This window comes from Antedon bifida, chromosome 8 (assembly GCF_963402885.1).
Source record: "Antedon bifida chromosome 8, ecAntBifi1.1, whole genome shotgun sequence".
Lineage (NCBI taxonomy): Eukaryota > Metazoa > Echinodermata > Crinoidea > Comatulida > Antedonidae > Antedon > Antedon bifida.
In genome coordinates, this window is record NC_136233.1 from 1063034 (window position 1) to 1086504 (window position 23471).

Sequence of the window (23471 nt, forward strand, 5' to 3'; positions counted from 1 at the left end):
AGATAATTTAAGTAGACATACAAAATTTGTAAATAATGTATTCAAAACCACTGGTACTATGAAAAATGATTACTGTCCGACCGGCCTCTAACTACAAGCCAATCAGAATGCAGTAATCCTGCTGTAAATCAAAATATGAGTAGCCTTTCTTACAGACGCACTGTGGGTGAAAAGCTGACTATACTCGACCTACCAATTCGGTACATTTTAATTTGATCGATCAGCATCACCTATCATCCAGGCCACTAGATAAAAAGGGAGGTGTTTTTGTAACAATAAGGTATTAAAAATACACTTTTAAGGATACGCAACTAGCCTAGTTTGCCGTCTAGTTTGATTTCTAATAAAAAGCCATGTAAGAGACGGACGAAATAGGCCTAGGTAGGCTAGGCCTAGACCAGGCAGGTCCAAAGAAGGAAAGGCTCGCTCGCCTCCTAACTAGGCTAGGCCTAGGCCTAAACCCCGGTCCCTTGATCAATAAGAAGAATAGGTAGCAGGGCGGCGCACTGGTGCTGGCACTAGCTTAGGTAGGCAGGCCTAGCTATAAAAGAGGGCTAGGCGGATAATCAGACTATTAATATTTGTATATGAATGCACTGTGTTATTGTTATTAAGGAAATACTTGCGCAATTTGAAATTGCGCATAACACATTCACTCGATCCATAGATAGTGGTGATGGTATGGTGAATGACTGCCCATTCTATTTCAGGTTTATGCGAATGAATAAACAGTAGTGCCACAGTCAGACCAGGGAGTTAACAACTCCCTAGTCAGACATCTAAGTCTTATCTATGACAGACTGCATGAAGGTATACCTTATGCAGTACTCACTGTATTTCTAGCCATATTCAATGTTATTTTTATGCATGTGGTCCACCTAAACAAAAAATGCAAAACATTGAGAAAACCCCAGAAAAATATGATTTTAAAATAGAAAGATTTTTATTTATTTATTTTCAGTGGTAACTGGATATGCAAAGATGTATCTCCTGAATGTGTCAAAGGTCATATTCATGTTGTGTTTCTGTTCATCGAGTGCATTTTCTGGTAAGTAATAATATGTTATTTCCTTTGATTTTGAAGCCTTTACAATATGTATTATGTAGTGATTAACAAATATAGGGAGGAAGCAGAGACTCAATATCTTGAAAGGGATCTCCATTTAAATGCAATGTACGAAAGAAATATATAAAGAAATAGGTAAAATAAAAGAATAATATTAAGAATTGAAACACAAGTATCACTAGTCACTTATAACTGGTGGTTTTTTTTTCAGTTTCAGAGAGTGTACGCTTGGTTGGTTTGCCTATTCGTGGACGTCTTGAGATCTCATACAACGGTCACCTTCATTGGGGAACAGTTTGTTCTAATAACTTTGATATGATTGATGCCACTGTGGTGTGCCGGGAGCTAAACATAGGATATGCTGTAAAGGTTTTAACTACAAGTGATGGACAGGAATCAGATTCTAAATATATAGTGCTTGATGGCGTTGAATGTGATGGTGATGAACGACGACTTTCTGATTGTCTGGCTAGCTCGCAGGTTTCACAAAATTGTACTCATAGTGATGATGTTGGGGTAGAATGCACAGGAGGTAAGCGTGTTATACAGTGAAGGGTTTCCTATAGGAGAAAGCTTATTAATTTCTTAAACTGTGGTGCATCTTTCATAACATAATTATTGTGTTATTTCAGAGACACATCCAGTCCGTTTTGCTAGTTATGGGAATGATTTTCATAATACTGGCTATATTGAAATACAAAATAATGGGGTGTGGGGTACAGTCTGTTACGATGATTGGAAATCGGAAAACACAGATGTTGTATGTAAACAAATGGGCTATGAAGATGGAATTTCATACGAAGCATCTTATTATTCTGGTTATCAACTGAGTGATATTATTCTCAGTAGTGTTGATTGCACAGGAGATGAGCTAACCCTCGATCAGTGTCTGCAACAAACTTGGGAAACAAATGGTTGTTCTACTAAAACTGAAGTTACTTGCAAATGGGATATCTATGGTAAGAATTTTAAATTTTCTTTTATTAAGGATCATGCAGTTGTTACTGCAGTAACTACATTCTTCTACTGCAGTAACATATGATTGTACTTGGTTTCAATGTAGACATGTATGAGGCAGTCATATCAATGATTACCTACAAAAGCATGGCATGGTTTAGTATAAATGGTAAAATACAGGTAGTAGTGTTGAACCCTGTTGGGGGACACATTTGGTATCCAGTAAACTAATTTATTTGTATTTGTTGACTTGCTCTAATGCAATAACAAAAACAACTTATCAAGGGTATTTATTTAAAATTTTACGATAGGTGAAACCGTTGAATATAGAGTTCGTCTTGTTGGAGGTAAAACTAGCAATGAAGGGATTCTGGAGGTGTTCATGGATTATCAATGGGGAACAGTTTGTGGAAAGTCGTGGAGCATCAACGAAGCGAAGGTTATTTGCCAACAGCTTGGGTTTTCCGATGTTGATAATTTCTCCCAAAATCGTTACTTGTACCAAATTAAAAACATTGAGTCACATCCAATAAATATTTATGAGACCGATTGTGATTAGTGGGATTATAATATTAAACGTTGTACTGTGACAAAGATGTCAGATTATTTATCAGGATGTAACCATGACGATGATGTAGCACTTAGTTGTACAGTAGAGGGTAAGTATCTTATGTAGCATTCAGTCCCCAACCCTCAATATTATAACATTAATAGATTGATTTAATATACACTTTACACGTTCTCAATAAAAAATTACGTCAGAGTACGGCAAACATCCGACCAATTACTCCCTGACGTAAAGTTACTCCGAAGTAGTTGAGTACAAGTATCATCCTATTAATAGATTATTTGTACACTTTTTATTTATTCTTGATGAGAATTATCGTGTTATTTATTTTTTTAGGAAGTCTCCAGTCTGGTGATGTGCGTCTTGTTGGTGGCAGTGATGATAGTGGAGGCTATCTAGAGTTATTTTACAACGGTGCATGGGGAACCATTTGTGACCATCAGTGGTACAGTGACAACTCATTAGCAGTTTGTAAACAACTTGGTTATAGCAATCAATACAGCACTGCTGATTCTGTTTTTGAATTTGAGAACAGTGTTTTAACGGAACAGCACCATCTTGTCTTTACATGTGACGGTACAGAAACCTCACTTCTCTCTTGTTATACTTCTGACTACGATCCGGGTTCTTGTTACGCTGGAAATGTTGCAGTTAACTGTTCAAATACTTGTGAGTGATTTGTCAATTTTTCATTTTTTAATAATACATATTTAATCTTTTATTTATTTATTTTTCCCTGTTTTTTTTCTATGAAAGTGATTTACTTTATTAAAACTACAAAATGACCTATTCAAAGTCTCAAATTAATTTTTCATGTTTTTGGGGGACAATACATCTTTAAGAACACTTAATAGTGGTTGTGGTAGTGCTCATTATTTGTATTATGTTTTTGAATGTGGTTGTTTAGTATTATCTATTTGATCAAAACATTTTACTAACTAACTCTTGTTTTATATCCATAGCATCAGTTGGTGTATTGATTGGAATATTGGTATTAATAGTAATTATTATTGCAATATCCTCTTTCTGCTGTGCCAAAAGAAAGAGAAGAAATGCTGCTGCTGCTACTACTACGTCAGTTCCATTAACAAACCAATCAGGTCAGGTACATCTGCCAGTTCAACAACCACTTCTACAACCTGGACAGCCTGGCTACCCACCTCAACCAGGGTACACACCTCAGCCTGGATACGCACCTCAGCCTGGCTATGCACCTCAGCCTGGCTATGCACCTCAGCCTGGTTATGCACCCCCACCGGCATATCCAACACAGCCAGCCCAAAGCTACCCACCACAACCTGCTCACGGCTACCCACCACAGCCAGCCCAAAGCTATCCACCACAGCCAGCCCAAAGCTACCCACCAAAACCTGCTCACGGCTACCCACCACAGCCTGACCAGGGCTACCCACCACAGCCAGGGTATGCACCTCAGCCTGACCAAGGTTACCCACCTTATGTAGCTGCTGAGAAACAAAGTTCTCCCTACCCTAATGACCCAGCCTACCCTGTGCAGCCATCAGCACCGCCTCAGGCTGACCCTCCACAATATGATGTGTCTGCTACTCCATATCCCCAAACTTAAAAGCTGAAGATTGGTTTTATCCATCAAAGTTCAATATACAATGTAGTACAGAGATGTGAGGCACGGTTATAGATATCATACCCATGTAGACTGGCTTTGTGTTTTGAAAGTATCATTCCATAAGTTTAATGGTCAAATGTTTGGGCCAACTCTGACATAATTGTACTAAACATACTGGGTAAATTGAGAACATGTAACTTTATTCGCAAGTGTTTTCAATGCACTAAGGAGTACAGTGACATCCTCACAGTTGGCCAATACATCTTGTTTGTATATTGTTTTCTTTTTTACACCCGTTTCCATCAAATTAATAGTATTAAATATTGTGCAATATACTGGTTTTTGACATTTTTTTATGATTGTGTAACCGATTTTCATATTTAATTTTTAACAAGTTGTGTACAGACATTGATAAATAAATACACTGTGTATTTTTGCCTTATGGACAAAGAATGTATTCAAACTTCAGTTCAGTGGTAATTTTAAAATATTGTATAAAGCTTCTTGCACACATTAATACCTCTCACATTGTGGCTTGTTTTTAATCATGTACAAATCATTAATTAAAATGCAATTTTAAATTACATAAATATACCTGTATGCAGACATTTGTATTAAATTCCTGTAGATTAGGGGTTTTTAACGTCCTCATTTGATTATGAATAAATAATAGAAAATATTTAATAAGTATATTTTAAAGCCCCCTTCCCTACGTTTTTTAGATCTAATTTAAGATCACAAACTATATTTAATGTAAAAAATAATACTATATGGTCCTATTGCAATAACTTTTTTCGTCTTTAAACGGTTAAAAATGTGAAAAATAAGTCGATTCTAATAATTATAGCGGCCCGCTATAAATCCCAAAATGCATTGCGCGCGGATTGATATTTTTGTTTTTCACCTGTAATTCGCCCACTTTTCGATCGATCGTGAGGCCAAAACAAATGGAAGACTCCTAACTTTTCAGCGAAAATACCGGGTTTTCCCCAATTTGTATCAACGGAGTCTGGCAAAAATAGAAAGACAATTAATGCAGCAACTATACAACGTCAGGCTAGGTATATAGCTAGCGTACGATGTTCGTACGTTACCGATGTTTACCAGCTAGGCCTACAAAACTAAGCCTAGCTAGGCTAGGCCTAAGACCGTCCACGAGAGGTCGATCGCCGCGAGCTACTTAGGTAGTGCATTGTTTCTCACTTTTTATCATAATTTACCATAAAACGTACATTTAAGACAAGGAATGACATGGTTTAATGTTTTTAAAGTGATATATATGTATTATTTTCCAAAAAACGTCCAAAATTGCAGGGAAGGGGTCTTTAATATACTAATACTGCACCTTGGATGGTATCATTCTTCAAGTGTGATAATTTTAAGTAAATAACATTTAGTTGGATGGATGAAAGTTTTTAAATATTTAAATATTTTATAATATTTAATTGTTAAAAGGCAGCGTGCATTCAATAATATGTATTTTATATGTTTATGTGCTTTTAAAAAATGTAGATGTACAGTAATTTTTATTTGCTTTAAATAATGTAGCATACTGTGTGATTTCATCCTAACTTGTTTTGATTTTAAGCAGTAGCACTAGTTGATTTCATAAGACAGTAAGATTAACTTTGTAACAAAGTATTGTTTTATTATTATACACAAGTGTATTCCTGCCATTTGATTGGTTGATTATGTGTCACATGACATGCATTATTTGGATCCATTCTCATGATTGAGAGTACATTCTATTTTTAAGTTTTACATTTGTTTGTGTTTCAATATAATTTATGTTTCATTGTCATTATTTGTAAAGCTCTGTCTACACTATCAAACTAATTGCCCAAATATATGACATCATCATTTCCATGTATTGGCACATCACATTTTTTTGTCACATAAAGTTTGATAGTGTAGACAGAGCTTAAGAGTGAAGATTGTGGTTTAGATGAATCGTTTTTGTACAAAGTTATGCAAATCTGAGGAATAGAATAAAATGTCAAATTGGCATTTAATATCTTGTCATTTTTAAAAAATGTCCCTTTTTCTTATGCAATCTTGTTCACCTTCTATATCTATAGTATTAACATTATAGCTAATTTAAGTAAAATAATTATTAATTAAATGTATTCAATTAATTGGCGCGCCTCCTATCCGCCAATCGCTTTCTAACTACAAACCAATCAGAATGCAGTAATCCTGTCAACCAAAAATACGAGTAGCCTTTCTTACAGACGCATTGTGGCTCAAAAGTTGACTATACACTACCTACCAATTTGGTACATTTTAATTGGATCAATCACCCACATACTAAAAAGGGTGTCTTTACAATAATAAACAATAAGGTATTAAAAATACGCTTTTAATTAATTTTAATGGTAACTAGCCTAGTTTGATGTTATAGGTATTAACATGATTTCTTTATAATAAAAAAACATGTAGGAGACGGACAAAAAAGGCCCAGTCAGTATTATTATTAGTTAGAAAGAAGACCCTCCTCTCTCGCATGCTACTAGTAGCCTAGTTAGGGCCTAGGCCTACTGACTAAACCCCGGCTCAAGCAGAATAGGTAGCATGCAGGGCGCGGTGCACTGGCAATAGCCTAGGTGGGTAGGCAAGGCCTAGCTAGAAGAGGGCAAGGCTAGTCGGATATGCAGACAACTAGGCCTATTATGTGTATATGATTTATAAATGCACTATGAGACAGTGGGGACTTTATACTTAACTGAAACTCAAAACTGAAAATGCAGAACATTCAGAAAACCTCAGAAAATAGAATAATTTGCTATTAGTATTAATATTATTGTTATTGTTTTATTTTTAAGTGGTACCTGGATATGCAAAGATGTATCTCCTGAATGTGTCAAAGGTCATATTCATGTTATGTTTCTGTTCATCAGGTGCATTTGCTAGTAAGTAGTATGTTCCTTTGCAGCCTTTCTCAGAATATAAAAATGTGTTGTGATCAACAAATATACTATAGGGAGGAGGTAGCAAAGACTCAATATCTTGAAAGGGAAGATAAATGCTATGCTAAACTATAGAAATATAAATGTATAAGTACAATAAAAGAATACTTAGAATTAAAACAGAAGTATTAATAATAGTCACTGGTGGGTTTTTTTTTCTCAGTTTCAGAGAGTGTACGTTTAGTTGATGGTCTCACTCTCGAGGGTCGTCTTGAGGTCTCGTACAACAGTCACCGTCAATGGGGAACAGTTTGTGCTAATAACTTTGATATGATTGATGCCACTGTGGTGTGCCGTGAGCTCAACTTAGGATATGCTGTAAAGGTGTTATCTAATACCGATATTCAACAAGCATCATATTCTACACGTATAGTGCTTGATGGCGTTGAATGTGATGGTGATGAACGACGACTATCTGATTGTCTGGCTAACTCGCAGGTTTCACAAAATTGTACTCATAGTGATGATGTTGGGGTAGAATGCACAGGAGGTAAGTGTATTATATCGTCAATAGGAGAAATCTCACTATTTGTAAAGAAACTGTGGTGCATCTTTGATAACATAATTGTTGTTTTATTTCAGAGACACATCCAGTCCGTTTTGCTAGTTATGGGAATGTTTTCGATTATACTGGCTATATTGAAATACAAAATAATGGAATATGGGGTACAGTCTGTTACGATGATTGGAAATCAGAAAACACAGATGTTGTATGTAAACAAATGGGCTATGAAGATGGAACTTCATACGAAGCATCTTATTATGATTATCAACTGAGTGATATTATTCTCAGTAGTGTTGATTGCATAGGAGATGAGCTAGCCCTCGATCAGTGTCTGCAACAAACTTGGGGAACAAATGGTTGTTCTACTAAAACTAAAGTTTCTTGCAAACGGGATATCTTTGGTAAGAATTTGTTACTGAAGTAACTACATTCTTTTACTGCAGTAACATATGATTGTACTTGGTTTCAATGTAGACATTTATTTCATTTTATTTATTTCATATCAATGATTACCCAAAAAAGCTTGGTAATGGTTTAGTATAAATGGTAAAATACAACCCTATTAAGGGGACACATTTGGTACCCAACTATCTCCTTGTGTCCTGTAAATCAGGGTTGGTTAGTGTATACTGTGTATTGCCTTGTTTGTTTTTCTGCAAAGTGTTCCCTTAGAGTCACTCAAAAAATCCTGAGACTTGAGAGGTTTGTATTTTTATTGCCTTGTTCTTGATATGAAGTTACCATGGCAATTGTTTTATTGTAGTTGTTGCTAAGTATCATTTTTTACCAAAATAACAATACATTGAACATGCATTTGACATTTATTTTATATTTATTTTTAATTATTTATAAATGTATTTAGGAATAGTTTCACATGATTCAACAACAGCAAACCAATTGTATTTGTAGACTCTAATAATAATCATAACAACTTATCAAGGGTATTTATTTTAAATACAAGCCACTGAATATAGAGTTCGTCTTGTTGGAGGTAAAACTAGCAATGAAGGGATTCTGGAGGTGTTCATGGATTATCAATGGGGAACAGTTTGTGGAAAGTCATGGAGCAGCAACGAAGCGAAGGTTATTTGCCAACAGCTTGGGTTTTCCGATGTTGACAATTTCTCCCAAAATCGTTACTTGTACCAAATTAGTAACATTGAGTCACATCCAGTAAATATTTATAGCGCCTATTGTGATTGGTTGGATGATGAATTTGGATCTTGTGATTTGACTAGGATGTCGGACACGGTATCAACATGTAACCATGACGATGATGTAGCACTTAGTTGTGCAGTAGACGGTAAGTATGATGTAGCATTCAGTCCCCAACCCACAATACAATTTTATAACATTAGTAGATTAATTATAAACTTTACACATTTTCAATGTACTTAGTATTTACAGTACAAAATTACGTCAGATGAACTTAGTATTGAAGTACAAAATTACATCAGAGTACAATTACTCAACATTTTGAATCAAATACCATGTTTTCCATTTTGATTATTTAAATTACACTTATAGAAATATTACTGTAAAAGAAATATATATTTAGTGTTGCCCGAAAGCTCTGCTAACTTTTCTGGCTGCTTTACTTTATTTTTTTTGATGCCCACAGCATTGTCATTTTTTCAGTAATTTGCCTTTGGATTTATATATATATATATATTGTTGATACAAAATAAATGGTACGTCTAGTATTAAAAAGTTACTCCCAAGTAGTTCAACTATCATCCTATTAATAGATTAATCATACATTATTTATTCTTGATGAGAATTATAATATAATTTATTTTTGTAGGTGCCCAGTCTGGTGATGTGCGTCTTGTTGGTGGCAGTGATGATAGTGGAGGCTATCTAGAATTGTTTTACAACGGTGCATGGGGAACCATTTGTGACAGTCAGTGGTACAGTGACAATTCATTAGCAGTTTGTAAACAACTTGGTTATAGTAATCAATACGAAGCTAACGATTTTGAATTTGAGAAAAGTTTTGTACAAAAACAGCACCATCTTAGCTTTATATGCTACGGTTCAGAAACCTCACTTCTCTCTTGTTATACTTCTGACTACGATCCGGGTTCTTGTATCACTGGAAATGTTGCTGTTAACTGTTCAAATACTTGTGAGTGATTTGTCAATATTTCATTTTTTAATAAAGAATTATTAGATTTGTACGTGTTCTTTTAAGAACACTCATTATTTTTTTTATGTTTTTGGTTGTTTAGTATTCAAAACATTTTATTAACTAACTCTTCTTATTTTATATCTATAGCATCAGTTGGTATATTGATTGGAATATTGGTATTAATAGTAATTATTATTGCAATATCCTCTTTCTGCTGTGCCAAAAGAAAGAGAAGAAATGCTGCTGCTGCTGCTACAACTACTACGTCAGTGCCATTAACAAACCAACCAGTTCAGGTGCATCCACCAGTTCAACAACCACTTCTACAACCTGGACAGCCTGGCTACCCACCTCAACCAGGGTACACACCTCAGCCTGGATACGCACCTCAGCCTGGCTATGCACCTCAGCCTGGTTATGCACCCCCACCGGCATATCCAACACAGCCAGCCCAAAGCTACCAACCACAGCCTGCTATGGCGTACCCACCACAACCTGCTATGGAGTACCCACCACAGCCTGCACAGGGCTACCCACCACAGCCTGCACCGGGCTACCCACCACAGCCTGCACAGGGCTACCCACCACAGCCTGCACAGGGCTACCCACCACAGCCTGCACAGGGCTACCCACCACAGCCTGACCAGGGCTACCCACCACAGCCTGACCAGGGCTACCCACCACAGCCAGGGTATGCACCTCAGCCTGACCAAGGTTACCCACCTCATGTAGCTGCTGAGAAACAAAGTTCTCCCTACCCTAATGACCCAGTCTACCCTGTGCAGCCATCGGCACCGCCTCAGGCTGACCCTCCACAATATGATGTGTCTGCTACTCCATATCCCCAAACTTAGAAGCTGAAGATTGGTTTTGTCCATCGAAGTTCAATATACAGTGAACATGTGAGACACGGTTATAGATATCATAATTATCCATGTAGGCTACATTTAAAAAAACAAGATATATAAGTTGCTTGGCTTTGTGTTTTGAAAGTATCATTCCATAAGTTTAATGGTAAAATGTTTGGGCCAACTCTGACATAATTGTACTAAACATTCTGGGTAAATTGAGAACATGACAGTGTTTTCAATGGACTAAGGAGTACAGTGACATCCTCAGAGTTGGCCAATACATCTGGTTTGTATATTGTTTTCTTTTTTACACCCGTTTCCATCAAATTAATAGTATTAGAATATTGTGCAATTTACTGGTTTTTTACATTTTTTTATGATATTTTCATATTTAATTTTTAACAAGTTGTGTATAGACATTGATAAATAGTGGACAGAACATTGAATTTTCTTGCCTTATGGACAAAAAATGTATTCAAACTTCAGATCAGTGGTAATTTTAAAATATTGTATAAAGCTTCTCGCACACATTAATACCTCTCACATTGTATCTATTGTGGCTTGTTTTTAATCATGGACAAATCATTAATTAAACTGCAATTTCAAATTACATAAATATACCTGTACGCAGACATTTGTATTCAATTCTTGTAGATTAGGGTTTTTTAAAGGCCTCATTTGATTATGAATAAATAATAGAAAAGTTTATATTCCTCTACTAATCATTCATGTGGTAATTTTAAGTAAATAACATTTAGTTGGATGGATGAAAGTTTTTAAATATTTAAATATTTTATAATATTAAATTGTTAAAGGCAGCGTACATTCAATAATATGTATTTTATATGTTTATGTGCTTTTAAAAAATGTAGATATATAGTAATATTGATTTGGTTTAAATAATGTAGCATACTGTGTGATTTCATCCTAACTTGTTTTGATTTTAAACAGTAGCACTAGTTGATTTCATACGACAGTAAGATTAACTTTGTAACAAAGTATTGTTTTATTATTATACATAAGTGTATTCTTGCCATTTGATTGGTTGATTATGTGTCACATGACATGCATTATTTGAATCTATTCTCATGATTGAGAGTAAATTCTATGTTCAAATTTTTGAAAAATTAATAAGTGAAATATTTCTTAATTAATTAAATTAATTGAATAAATATATAAAACAAATAATGTCTTTGTGTTCATATTCCACTCATAGACATTCAATATATAATTAATGTTTATAAGTGGAATGGTACAAATAAATTCATGAGGTGAAAAATGAAATTCTATATAAAAACAAGAATAATATTTTGTTCTATGATGACAAATGTTAACATGCTTTATTTTTATATTAATTTGTTATGTATTATTGCTTGTGTTTCGTATATATACAATGATGTTGTACACCATTTATAGTATTAAAGTTTGAATTTTAGTATGGATAGAAATATATTTCATTTTTAAGATGCAATGCGAAAAAATAAGCTCATTCTAAAGTCTTCGACGAATCATCATCATCATTATAGTATAAATCCAGGTACATTCACATCACATGAACCCCCTCTCCCTCCCCCCCCCCCCCCACTAATAAAATATACATTTATAAAAAGGTTAAACTTTGTAAATCAGACCTAAATTTTATTTATTTTTTTCTTACCATAGAAACCCATCCCTGAGTTTATTTTAAATGAATTGTTACTCCGCTATAAATCCAAATAAGCATCAAAATCTGTAAAATAATATAAAATGATTTTATTCCAAAAATAAAAGTATAAAATGTTAGTTGATGAAAGTGCATAGAAACGGAAATTCTCCTGTCTATTCTCATAGAAATTGTGCATATAACTATAAAATACATTATTTCCTGTTATTGACTTGATTCAGTACACAATTTTCTGTCTCAATACACACAGTCCTCTTATAAATTAAAAGCCTACAGTTGTTTTGTGAAAGTTAAGTCCGAGCTGACACCCCTAATAACTAAACACTAGTGATTGTTGTTCAGTTTTATAATAGGTATGTAACTTTCTGTTATTGTAAGATTGTATGATATATTTTATTTCTTACAGAGTTAAAACATGTTTCATTCGATCATTTAAGATTTGTTAACTATGTATTTAGCATGCTATATTTTCTATATAATGTATTACCTAGAAAATGTAGTGCAACTACTGTGGGCTACCTGAATGCTAGCGGGCTACCTGAATGCTAGCGGGCTACCTGAATGCTAGCGGGCTACCTGAATGCTAGCGGGCTACCTGAATGCTAGCGGGCTACCTGAATGCTAGCGGGCTACCTGAATGCTAGCGGGCTACTAGAATCCTGTATATGGAAATAGAATACTAATTGTTGTACTGTGAGTTTAGCTAAACAAACACTTTTTCTTCATTTTGTTTTTAGTTGTAACCACTATATGCAAAGATGTATCTCTTGAATGTGTCAAAGGTCATATTCAAGCTTTGTCTTTACTCATCAATTTCATTTGTTGGTAAGTAATAATATTTGACCATTTTTCCTAGAATTTGTTTCTTTTTCTGGCTAGATAAATGCTATTATCAAAAACTTTCAAAAACAATTTAAAAAGAATTCATATTTTACATGCATTGAATAGTTTACAAATTTAGTCAAATAATGTCTTAAAATGATTAAAAGATCCAAGCATTCATCATTGTGTCCTAATAATACTAGTGAATTGTGCAATGCAACAGTAGATGACATAGTACAAAATTCTCCTTCATTTTTCGTTTAAAAAAAATTAGGTATATTATATTTTCAGTTTCAATTTAATTTTCAAATACTGTACATAAATGATAACAAATTCTGGTGTGGAAGACCGTATTACGGTTAAAGAGCGAAGCTTGTGTACCGGTCCCATATTAATGGATGAAAAATGCATTTTATTTTCTTTAGCTTCCAATAGTGTACGGTTAGTTGGTTTGCCTTTTAGTGGACGTCTTGAGGTCTCTAACAATGGTCGATGGGGAACAGTTTGTTCTAATAACTTTGATATGATTGATGCCACTGTGGTGTGCCGTGAGCTCAACTTAGGATATGCTGTAAAGGTTTTACCTTCTACTGATATTCAACAGGCATCAAAATCTAGACGTATAGTGCTTGATAGCGTTGAATGTGATGGTGATGAACGACGACTTTCTGATTGTCTGGCTAGCTCGCAGGTTTCACAAAATTGTACTCATAGTGATGATGTTGGGGTAGAATGCACAGGAGGTATGGTGTTAAAATATTTTATAATGTCTTTTCTTCAAATGGAGAGTAGGAGCCCCTTTTTGGAAGAATTGTTTTACCACTAGAACCATGAAACATGTTGGTTGCTATCTATCGTTTACAGTTCATGTTAAAAAAAAATTAATGGAGATTCGCACGTTGTTGTGCAGAAACCTGTTAATTACACTGGTAAATTCCACACAAATATGAAACTCTGCGAGGGTCTGATTTCATATAGAATACATCTCACTAAATCTGTGTTTATTGCCTTTCAGAAATCTATCCAATTCGTTTTGCAAGTTATAATCATATGTGGAAAAATACTGGCTACATAGAAATACAGAATAGTGATGGACTGTGGGGTACGGTCTGCTACCATAATTGGACATCAAAAAACACAGATATTGCGTGCAAACAACTGGGTTTTATACGTGGACAAGCCTCAGGAACTTACCAGTTTAATACTATACTCAGTGGAGTTATTTTTAGTGATGTTAATTGCGTGGGAGATGAGCAAGCACTTTCTCAGTGTCCGAATCAAAATTGGAAACGAAATACTTGTTGGTATAAAACTAAAGTTAGTTGCTTCTCGGAGCCTGATGATTGTCCGTCTGATGATCAATGTTCAAAATCAAAATCTTGTAAGTAATAATACTTTTTTTGTAGTTCGACACAGTGCTGTAATAATTGTTGGTTTTTGTAGTGCTGTAGTTTAGTTAAGAGCTTTTGTACTGTTGTTGTATTGTTGGTTATATTTACCTCTGCCATATGGTAAGGTATATGTAGTTGATTGCGTGTATTTGTTTGTTAGCAGGATTACTCAAAAAGTTATTGCAAGATCTCTACCAAAATGAAAATACAGATGTGACTAGGCCTATAGTTTATTCTAAAATCAAGACATGCTTTACTGAGCGGTTTTTATTCCCACAGTATCGCCATATGTAGGTAAATCAATAGCGGTATTTGGACTTGGTGTTGTATGTAGCTGCTTCTACAGCTGTGTCAAAATAAAGAGAGGAGATGACAAAAATGCTACAACTGCAATCTCATTAGCAAATCAATCTCTCCAGGAACATCAATCATTTCAAGAACCACAACCTGGAGAGCAGAAGCCTGAGTACCTACCTCAGCCAGGAATAACCCCACCGGAATACCTACCTGAGACAGGAATAACCCCACCGGAATACCTACCTCAGCCAGGAATAACCTCACTGGAATACCCACCACAGCCAGGAATACCCACACCGGAATACCTGCCACAGCCAGAAATAACCCCACCGGAATACCCACCACAGCCAGCTCAACCTTGGGTTTTGCAAGGGTACCAAGCTGGTGGTCCTCCTCAATCAGAATATCCTCCTTCCCAATCAACATTTTGCCCTCAACATGACCAAGGTTACCCACCTAATCTAGCTGAACATGGTGCGTACCCAGTTCAATCATCAGATCTTCCTCAGGTTGACCCTCCACCATATGAATCTGTTGTATAAGGCTCTACTACATATTTTACTACACATTTTATCACATAACCAATCACATGTTAAATGTACAGTGAACATGTGATCAAAGGAGGCAGGGTTCAATTCAACATCAATTCAACATTTTATTTCGGCCAAAGTCAACAAGAAACAGCAAAGTATCATTTGGTCGAGGGATGACATAGAGACTCAAATAGGTCGCCCCTCCTCATGACACATAATTACATAACGTATGTAAACATAAAAAAAATTTTACAATCAATCATAATCATTAAGGTATGATATGCATATCTACACTGGATTAATTTTACTTTCAATATAATCTATTATCTCAGTATGTTATAATATTGTACATAAATTATACTTAGAAACATGCCGCTATTCTTTTCATTTTCAATGGAATTTTAAAGAAAACGTTTTCATATGCAGAATGGTTGTATAAAGTTTGAATTGTTAATGATATATATATGTTGAATTACTTTCATGTTCTCAAAATGGAATTTTTTTAAATGAGTTAATAATATGTGTATTGTTCTTTTCATTTATGATACATCCATATAATTCCATGGTTGAGAGAAAATAATATTGTACAATGTTGTGATTGGCTGAGAGAAATCTTGTAGAATATGGTGATTGGTTGGGAGGAATATTGTACATTGTAGTGATTGGTGGAGGGGAAAAAATCCCTGTACAGGGAAATTTTCGAAAAATGGCCATTTTTCAGAAAAAATCCCTGTATTAAGTACATGGAAATTTTCCAAAAATGGCCATTTTTCGACCCTTTTATTTTTTGACATAAATGGTTACTATAGCAAAATAAACATGCGCAGAGTCGAATAATGGGTTCTACGCATGTCAATTGTGCTATAGTAACCATTTTTATCGAAAAATAAAAAGGTCAAAAATTGGTCATTTTTAAAAAAAATCCCTGTACTATAGTAAGGGAAATTTTCAAAAAATTGCCAATTTTCGACCCATTTATTTTTTAACATAAATGGTTACTATAGCATAATAAACATGCGCAGAGTCGAATAATGGGTTCTGCGCATGTCAATTGTGCTATAGTAACCAGTTTTATTGAAAAATGAAAAGGTCGAAAATTGGTCATTTTTTGAAAAAAAATCCCTGTACTATAGTAAGGGAAATTTTCGAAAAATGGCCATTTTTCGACCCTTTTATTTTTTGACATAAATGGTTACTATAGCATAATATACATGCGCAGAGTCGAATAATGGGTTCTGCGCATGTCAATTGTGCTATAGTAACCAGTTTTATCGAAAAATAAAAAGGTCGAAAATTGGTCATTTTTTGAAAAAATTCCTGTACTATAGTAAGGGAAATTTTCGAAAAATGGCCATTTTTCGACCCTTTTATTTTTTGACATAAATGGTTACTATAGCATAATATACATGCGCAGAGTCGAATAATGGTTTTTGCGCATATCAATTGTGCTATAGTAACCAGTTTTATCGAAAAATAAAAAGGTCGAAAATTTGTCATTTTTTGAAAAAATCCCTGTACTATAGTAAGGGAAATTTTCGAAAAAATTACCATTTTTCGACCATTTTATTTTTTGACATAAATGGTTACTATAGCATAATAAACATGCGCAGAGTCGAATAATGGGTTCTGCGTAGGTCAATTGTGCTATAGTAACCAGTTTTATCGAAAAATAAAAAGGTCGAAAATTGGTCATTTTTTGAAAAAAATCCCTGTACTATAGTAAGGGAAATTTTCGAAAAATGGCCATTTTTCGACCCTTTTATTTTTTGACATAAATGGTTACTATAGCAAAATAAACATGTGCAGAGTCGAATAATGGGTTCTGCGCATGTCAATTGTGCTATAGTAACCAGTTTTATCGAAAAATAAAAAGGTCGAAAATTGGTCATTTTTTGAAAAAAATCCCTGTACTATAGTAAGGGAAATTTTCGAAAAAATTGCCATTTTTCAACCCTTTTATTTTTTGACATAAATGGTTACTATAGCATAATAAACATGCGCAGAGTCGAATAATGGGTTCTGCGCAGGTCAATTGTGCTATAGTAACCAGTTTTATCGAAAAATAAAAAGGTCGAAAATTGGTCATTTTTTGAAAAAATCCCTGTACTATAGTAAGGGAAATTTTCGAAAAATGGCCATTTTTCGACCCTTTTATTTTTTGACATAAATGGTTACTATAGCATAATATACATGCGCAGAGTCGAATAATGGGTTTTGCGCATGTCAATTGTGCTATAGTAACCAGTTTTATCGAAAAATAAAAAGGTCGAAAATTGGTCATTTTTTGAAAAAATCCCTGTACTATAGTAAGGGAAATTTTCGAAAAAATGGCCATTTTTCGACCCTTTTATTTTTTGACATAAATGGTTACTATAGCATAATAAACATGCGCAGAGTCGAAAAATGGGTTCTGCGCAGGTCAATTGTGCTATAGTAACCAGTTTTATCGAAAAATAAAAAGGTCGAAAATTTGTCAGTTTTTGAAAAAATCCCTGTACTATAGTAAGGGAAATTTTCGAAAAATGGCCATTTTTCGACCCTTTTATTTTTTGACAAAAATGGTTACTATAGCAAAATAAACATGTGCAGAGTCGAATAATGGGTTCTGCGCATGTCAATTGTGCTATAGTAACCATTTATGTCAAAAAATAAAAGGGTAAAAAAATGGCCATTTTTCGAAAAAATCCCTGTACTATAGTAAGGGAAATTTTCGAAAAATGGCCATTTTTCGACCCTTTTATTTTTTGACATAAATGGTTACTATAGCATAATACACATGCGCAGAGTCGAATAATGGGTTCTGCGCATATCAATTGTGCTATAGTAACCAGTTTTATCGAAAAATAAAAAGGTCGAAAATTGGTCATTTTTTGAAAAAATCCCTATACTATAGTAAGGAAAATTTTCGAAAAAATGGCCATTTTTCGACCCTTTTATTTTTTGACATAAATGGTTACTATAGCATAATAAACATGCGCAGAGTCGAATAATGGGTTCTGCGCATGTCAATTGTGCTATAGTAACCAGTTTTATCGAAAAATAAAAAGGTCGAAAATTGGTCATTTTTTGAAAAAATCCCTGTACTATAGTAAGGGAAATTTTCGAAAAAATTGCCATTTTTCGACCCTTTTATTTTTTGACATAAATGGTTACTATAGCATAATAAACATGCGCAGAGTCGAATAATGGGTTCTGCGCAGGTCAATTGTGCTATAGTAACCAGTTTTATCGCAAAATAAAACGGTCGAAAATTGGTCATTTTTTGAAAAAATCCCTGTACTATAGTAAGAGAAATTTTCGAAAAATGGCCATTTTTCGACCCTTTTATTTTTTGACATAAATGGTTACTATGGCAAAATAAACATGTGCAGAGTCGAATAATGGGTTCTGCGCATGTCAATTGTGCTATAGTAACCAGTTTTATCAAAAAATAAAAGGGTCGAAAATTGGTCATTTTTTAAAAAAATCCCTGTACTATAGTAAGGGAAATTTTCGAAAAAATGGCAATTTTTCGACCCTTTTATTTTTTGACATAAATGGTTACTATAGCATAATAAACATGCGCAGAGTCGAATAATGGGTTCTGCACATGTCAATTGTGCTATAGTAACAAGTTTTATTGAAAAATGAAAAGGTCGAAAATTGGTCATTTTTTGAAAAAATCCCTGTACTATAGTAAGGGAAATTTTCGAAAAATGGCCATTTTTCGACCCTTTTATTTTTTGACATAAATGGTTACTATAGCAAAATAAACATGTGCAGAGTCGAATAATGGGTTCTGCGCATGTCAATTGTGCTATAGTAACCAGTTTTATCGAAAAATAAAAAGGTCGAAAATTGGTCATTTTTTGAAAAAATCCCTGTACTATAGTAAAGGAAATTTTCGAAAAAATTGCCATTTTTCGACCCTTTTATTTTTTGACATAAATGGTTACTATAGCATAATAAACATGCGCAGAGTCGAATAATGGGTTCTGCGCAGGTCAATTGTGCTATAGTAACCAGTTTTATCGAAAAATAAAAAGGTCGAAAATTGGTCATTTTTTGAAAAAATCCCTGTACTATAGTAAGGGAAATTTTCGAAAAATGGCCATTTTTCGACCCTTTTATTTTTTGACATAAATGGTTACTATAGCAAAATAAACATGTGCAGAGTCGAATAATGGGTTCTGCGCAGGTCAATTGTGCTATAGTAACCAGTTTTATCGAAAAATAAAAGGGTCGAAAATTGGTCATTTTTTAAAAAAATCCCTGTACTATAGTAAGGGAAATTTTCGAAAAAATGGCAATTTTCGACCCTTTTATTTTTTGACATAAATGGTTACTATAGCATAATAAACATGCGCAGAGTCGAATAATAGGTTCTGCGCATGTCAATTGTGCTATAGTAACCATTTATGTCAAAAAATAAAAGGGTAAAAAAATGGCCATTTTTCGAAAAAATTCCTGTACTATAGTAAGGGAAATTTTCGAAAAATGGCCATTTTTAGACCCTTTTATTTTTTGACATAAATGGTTACTATAGCATAATAAACATGCGCAGAGTCGAATAATGGGTTCTGCGCAGGTCAATTGTGCTATAGTAACCAGTTTTATCGAAAAATAAAAAGGTCGAAAATTGGTCATTTTTTGAAAAAATCCCTGTACTATAGTAAGGGAAATTTTCGAAAAATGGCCATTTTTCGACCCTTTTATTTTTTGACATAAATGGTTACTATAGCAAAATAAACATGCGCAGAGTCGAATAATGGGTTCTGCGCATGTCAATTGTGCTATAGTAACCATTTATGTCAAAAAATAAAAGGGTCAAAAAATGGCCATTTTTCGAAAAAATCCCTGTACTATAGTAAGGGAAATTTTCGAAAAATGGCCATTTTTCGACCCTTTTATTTTTTGACATAAATGGTTACTATAGCATAATATACATGCGCAGAGTCGAATAATGGGTTCTGCGCATATCAATTGTGCTATAGTAACCAGTTTTATCGAAAAATAAAAAGGTCGAAAATTGGTCATTTTTTGAAAAAATCCCTGTACTATAGTAAGGGAAATTTTCGAAAAAATTGCCATTTTTCGACCCTTTTATTTTTTGACATAAATGGTTACTATAGCATAATAAACATGCGCAGAGTCGAATAATGGGTTCTGCGCAGGTCAATTGTGCTATAGTAACCAGTTTTATCGAAAAATAAAAAGGTCGAAAATTGGTCATTTTTTGAAAAAATCCCTGTACTATAGTAAGGGAAATTTTCGAAAAAATGGCCATTTTTCGACCCTTTTATTTTTTGACATAAATGGTTACTATAGCATAATAAACATGCGCAGAGTCGAATAATGGGTTCTGCGCAGGTCAATTGTGCTATAGTAACCAGTTTTATCGAAAAATAAAAAGGTCGAAAATTGGTCATTTTTTGAAAAAATCCCTGTACTATAGTAAGGGAAATTTTCGAAAAATGGCCATTTTTCGACCCTTTTATTTTTTGACATAAATGGTTACTATAGCAAAATAAACATGCGCAGAGTCGAATAATGGGTTCTGCGCATGTCAATTGTGCTATAGTAACCATTTATGTCAAAAAATAAAAGGGTCAAAAAATGGCCATTTTTCGAAAAAATCCCTGTACTATAGTAAGGGAAATTTTCGAAAAATGGCCATTTTTCGACCCTTTTATTTTTTGACATAAATGGTTACTATAGCATAATATACATGCGCAGAGTCGAATAATGGGTTCTGCGCATATCAATTGTGTTATAGTAACCAGTTTTATCGAAAAATAAAAAGGTCGAAAATTGGTCATTTTTTGAAAAAATCCCTGTACTATAGTAAGGGAAATTTTCGAAAAAATGGCCATTTTTCGACCCTTTTATTTTTTGACATAAATGGTTACTATAGCATAATAAACATGCGCAGAGTCGAATAATGGGTTCTGCGCAGGTCAATTGTGCTATAGTAACCAGTTTTATCGAAAAATAAAAAGGTCGAAAATTGGTCATTTTTTGAAAAAATCCCTGTACTATAGTAAGGGAAATTTTCGAAAAATGGCCATTTTTCGACCCTTTTATTTTTTGACATAAATGGTTACTATAGCAAAATAAACATGTGCAGAGTCGAATAATGGGTTCTGCGCATGTCAATTGTGCTATAGTAACCAGTTTTATCGAAAAATAAAAAGGTCGAAAATTGGTCATTTTTTGAAAAAATCCCTGTACTATAGTAAGGGAAATTTTCGAAAAAATTGCCATTTTTCGACCCTTTTATTTTTTGACATAAATGGTTACTATAGCATAATAAACATGCGCAGAGTCGAATAATGGGTTCTGCGCAGGTCAATTGTGCTATAGTAACCAGTTTTATCGAAAAATAAAAAGGTCGAAAATTGGTCATTTTTTGAAAAAATCCCTGTACTATTATAGTAAGGGAAATTTTCGAAAAATGGCCATTTTTCGACCCTTTTATTTTTGACATAAATGGTTACTATAGCATAATAAACATGCGCAGAGTCGAATAATGGGTTCTGCACATGTCAATTGTGCTATAGTAACCAGTTTTATTGAAAAATGAAAAGGTCGAAAATTGGCCATTTTTGGAAAAAATCCCTGTACTATAGTACAGGGAAATTTTCGAAAAATGGCCAATTTTCGACCCTTTTATTTTTTGACATAAATGGTTACTATAGCATAATAAACATGCGCAGAGTCGAATAATAGGTTCTGCGCATATCAATTGTGCTATAGTAACCATTTATGTCAAAAAATAAAAGGGTAAAAAAATGGCCATTTTTCGAAAAAATTCCTGTACTATAGTAAGGGAAATTTTCGAAAAATGGCCATTTTTAGACCCTTTTATTTTTTGACATAAATGGTTACTATAGCATAATATACATGCGCAGAGTCGAATAATGGGTTTTGCGCATGTCAATTGTGCTATAGTAACCAGTTTTATCGAAAAATAAAAAGGTCGAAAATTGGTCATTTTTTAAAAAAATCCCTGTACTATAGTAAGGGAAATTTTCGAAAAAATGGCCATTTTTCGACCCTTTTATTTTTTGACATAAATGGTTACTATAGCATAATAAACATGCGCAGAGTCGAATAATGGGTTCTGCGCAGGTCAATTGTGCTATAGTAACCAGTTTTATCGAAAAATAAAAAGGTCGAAAATTGGTCATTTTTTGAAAAAATCTCTGTACTATAGTAAGGGAAATTTTCGAAAAATGGCCATTTTTCGACCCTTTTATTTTTTGACATAAATGGTTACTATAGCAAAATAAACATGTGCAGAGTCGAATAATGGGTTCTGCGCATGTCAATTGTGCTATAGTAACCATTTATGTCAAAAAATAAAAGGGTAAAAAAATGGCCATTTTTCGAAAAAATTCCTGTACTATAGTAAGGGAAATTTTCGAAAAATGGCCATTTTTAGACCCTTTTATTTTTTGACATAAATGGTTACTATAGCATAATATACATGCGCAGAGTCGAATAATGGGTTTTGCGCATGTCAATTGTGCTATAGTAACCAGTTTTATCGAAAAATAAAAAGGTCGAAAATTGGTCATTTTTTGAAAAAATCCCTGTACTATAGTAAGGGAAATTTTCGAAAAAATTGCCATTTTTCGACCCTTTTATTTTTTGACATAAATGGTTACTATAGCATAATAAACATGCGCAGAGTCGAATAATGGGTTCTGCGCAGGTCAATTGTGCTATAGTAACCAGTTTTATCGAAAAATAAAAAGGTCGAAAATTGGTCATTTTTTGAAAAAATCTCTGTACTATAGTAAGGGAAATTTTCGAAAAATGGCCATTTTTCGACCCTTTTATTTTTTGACATAAATGGTTACTATAGCAAAATAAACATGTGGAGAGTCGAATAATGGGTTCTGCGCATGTCAATTGTGCTATAGTAACCATTTATGTCAAAAAATAAAAGGGTCAAAAAATGGCCATTTTTCGAAAAAAATCCCTGTACTATAGTAAGGGAAATTTTCGAAAAATGGCCATTTTTCGACCCTTTTATTTTTTGACATAAATGGTTACTATAGCATAATATACATGCGCAGAGTCGAATAATGGGTTCTGCGCATATCAATTGTGCTATAGTAACCAGTTTTATCGAAAAATAAAAAGGTCGAA

At 33.9% G+C, this 23471-nt stretch overlaps 4 protein-coding genes across 5 annotated transcripts; all 4 read left to right on the forward strand.

Moving 5' to 3' along the window:
- The first annotated feature begins 995 nt into the window (after window positions 1–995).
- Window positions 996–2582, forward strand: LOC144849970 (neurotrypsin-like). The gene is made up of 4 exons (XM_078707111.1): window positions 996–1048; window positions 1278–1598; window positions 1699–2025; window positions 2335–2582. Exons 1-4 carry the CDS (start codon window positions 1015–1017, stop codon window positions 2580–2582), a joined length of 930 nt encoding a protein of 309 aa, XP_078563237.1. The 5' UTR covers window positions 996–1014.
- A 21-nt stretch (window positions 2583–2603) lies between these two features.
- LOC144849969 (uncharacterized) lies at window positions 2604–6177 on the forward strand. Its single transcript, XM_078707110.1, has 3 exons — window positions 2604–2682; window positions 2928–3260; window positions 3554–6177. Exons 1-3 carry the CDS (start codon window positions 2619–2621, stop codon window positions 4174–4176), a joined length of 1020 nt encoding a protein of 339 aa, XP_078563236.1. The 5' UTR covers window positions 2604–2618; the 3' UTR covers window positions 4177–6177.
- Window positions 6178–6457: 280 nt separating this feature from the next.
- Window positions 6458–12056, forward strand: LOC144849963 (neurotrypsin-like). Its single transcript, XM_078707100.1, has 7 exons — window positions 6458–6518; window positions 6999–7085; window positions 7306–7632; window positions 7725–8048; window positions 8609–8950; window positions 9452–9775; window positions 9926–12056. Exons 2-7 carry the CDS (start codon window positions 7019–7021, stop codon window positions 10630–10632), a joined length of 2091 nt encoding a protein of 696 aa, XP_078563226.1. The 5' UTR covers window positions 6458–6518; window positions 6999–7018; the 3' UTR covers window positions 10633–12056.
- On the forward strand, window positions 10605–15755 carry LOC144849967 (uncharacterized). 2 transcript variants are annotated; one of them, XM_078707106.1, is made up of 5 exons: window positions 10605–10680; window positions 13030–13117; window positions 13540–13857; window positions 14130–14495; window positions 14785–15755. In XM_078707106.1, the coding sequence occupies exons 2-5, from the start codon at window positions 13051–13053 to the stop codon at window positions 15342–15344; spliced, it is 1311 nt and encodes a 436-aa protein (XP_078563232.1). In that variant the 5' UTR covers window positions 10605–10680; window positions 13030–13050; the 3' UTR covers window positions 15345–15755. The 2 variants fall into 2 exon arrangements, with proteins under 2 accessions (XP_078563232.1, XP_078563231.1); XM_078707105.1 differs by lacking the exon at window positions 10605–10680 and adding an exon at window positions 12619–12645.
- The last annotated feature ends 7716 nt before the right edge of the window (window positions 15756–23471 follow it).

What these genes read in the sequence shown, in the direction of transcription:
- LOC144849970 (XM_078707111.1), top strand. Translation starts at nt 1,015, where the DNA reads ATGTTGTGTTTCTGTTCATCGAGTGCATTTTCTG. An exon ending in TGGGGTAGAATGCACAGGAG is followed by an intron (nt 1,599 to 1,698) that starts GTAAGCGTGTTA and finishes GTGTTATTTCAG; the next exon opens with AGACACATCCAGTCCGTTTT. An exon ending in TTGCAAATGGGATATCTATG is followed by an intron (nt 2,026 to 2,334) that starts GTAAGAATTTTA and finishes ATTTTACGATAG; the next exon opens with GTGAAACCGTTGAATATAGA.
- LOC144849969 (XM_078707110.1), top strand. Translation starts at nt 2,619, where the DNA reads ATGTCAGATTATTTATCAGGATGTAACCATGACGATGATGTAGCACTT. An exon ending in ACTTAGTTGTACAGTAGAGG is followed by an intron (nt 2,683 to 2,927) that starts GTAAGTATCTTA and finishes TTATTTTTTTAG; the next exon opens with GAAGTCTCCAGTCTGGTGAT. An exon ending in AGTTAACTGTTCAAATACTT is followed by an intron (nt 3,261 to 3,553) that starts GTGAGTGATTTG and finishes TTATATCCATAG; the next exon opens with CATCAGTTGGTGTATTGATT.
- LOC144849963 (XM_078707100.1), top strand. Translation starts at nt 7,019, where the DNA reads ATGTATCTCCTGAATGTGTCAAAGGTCATATTCATGTTATGTTTCTGT. An exon ending in TGGGGTAGAATGCACAGGAG is followed by an intron (nt 7,633 to 7,724) that starts GTAAGTGTATTA and finishes GTTTTATTTCAG; the next exon opens with AGACACATCCAGTCCGTTTT. An exon ending in ACTTAGTTGTGCAGTAGACG is followed by an intron (nt 8,951 to 9,451) that starts GTAAGTATGATG and finishes TTATTTTTGTAG; the next exon opens with GTGCCCAGTCTGGTGATGTG.
- LOC144849967 (XM_078707106.1), top strand. Translation starts at nt 13,051, where the DNA reads ATGTATCTCTTGAATGTGTCAAAGGTCATATTCAAGCTTTGTCTTTAC. An exon ending in CTCATCAATTTCATTTGTTG is followed by an intron (nt 13,118 to 13,539) that starts GTAAGTAATAAT and finishes TATTTTCTTTAG; the next exon opens with CTTCCAATAGTGTACGGTTA. An exon ending in ATGTTCAAAATCAAAATCTT is followed by an intron (nt 14,496 to 14,784) that starts GTAAGTAATAAT and finishes TTATTCCCACAG; the next exon opens with TATCGCCATATGTAGGTAAA.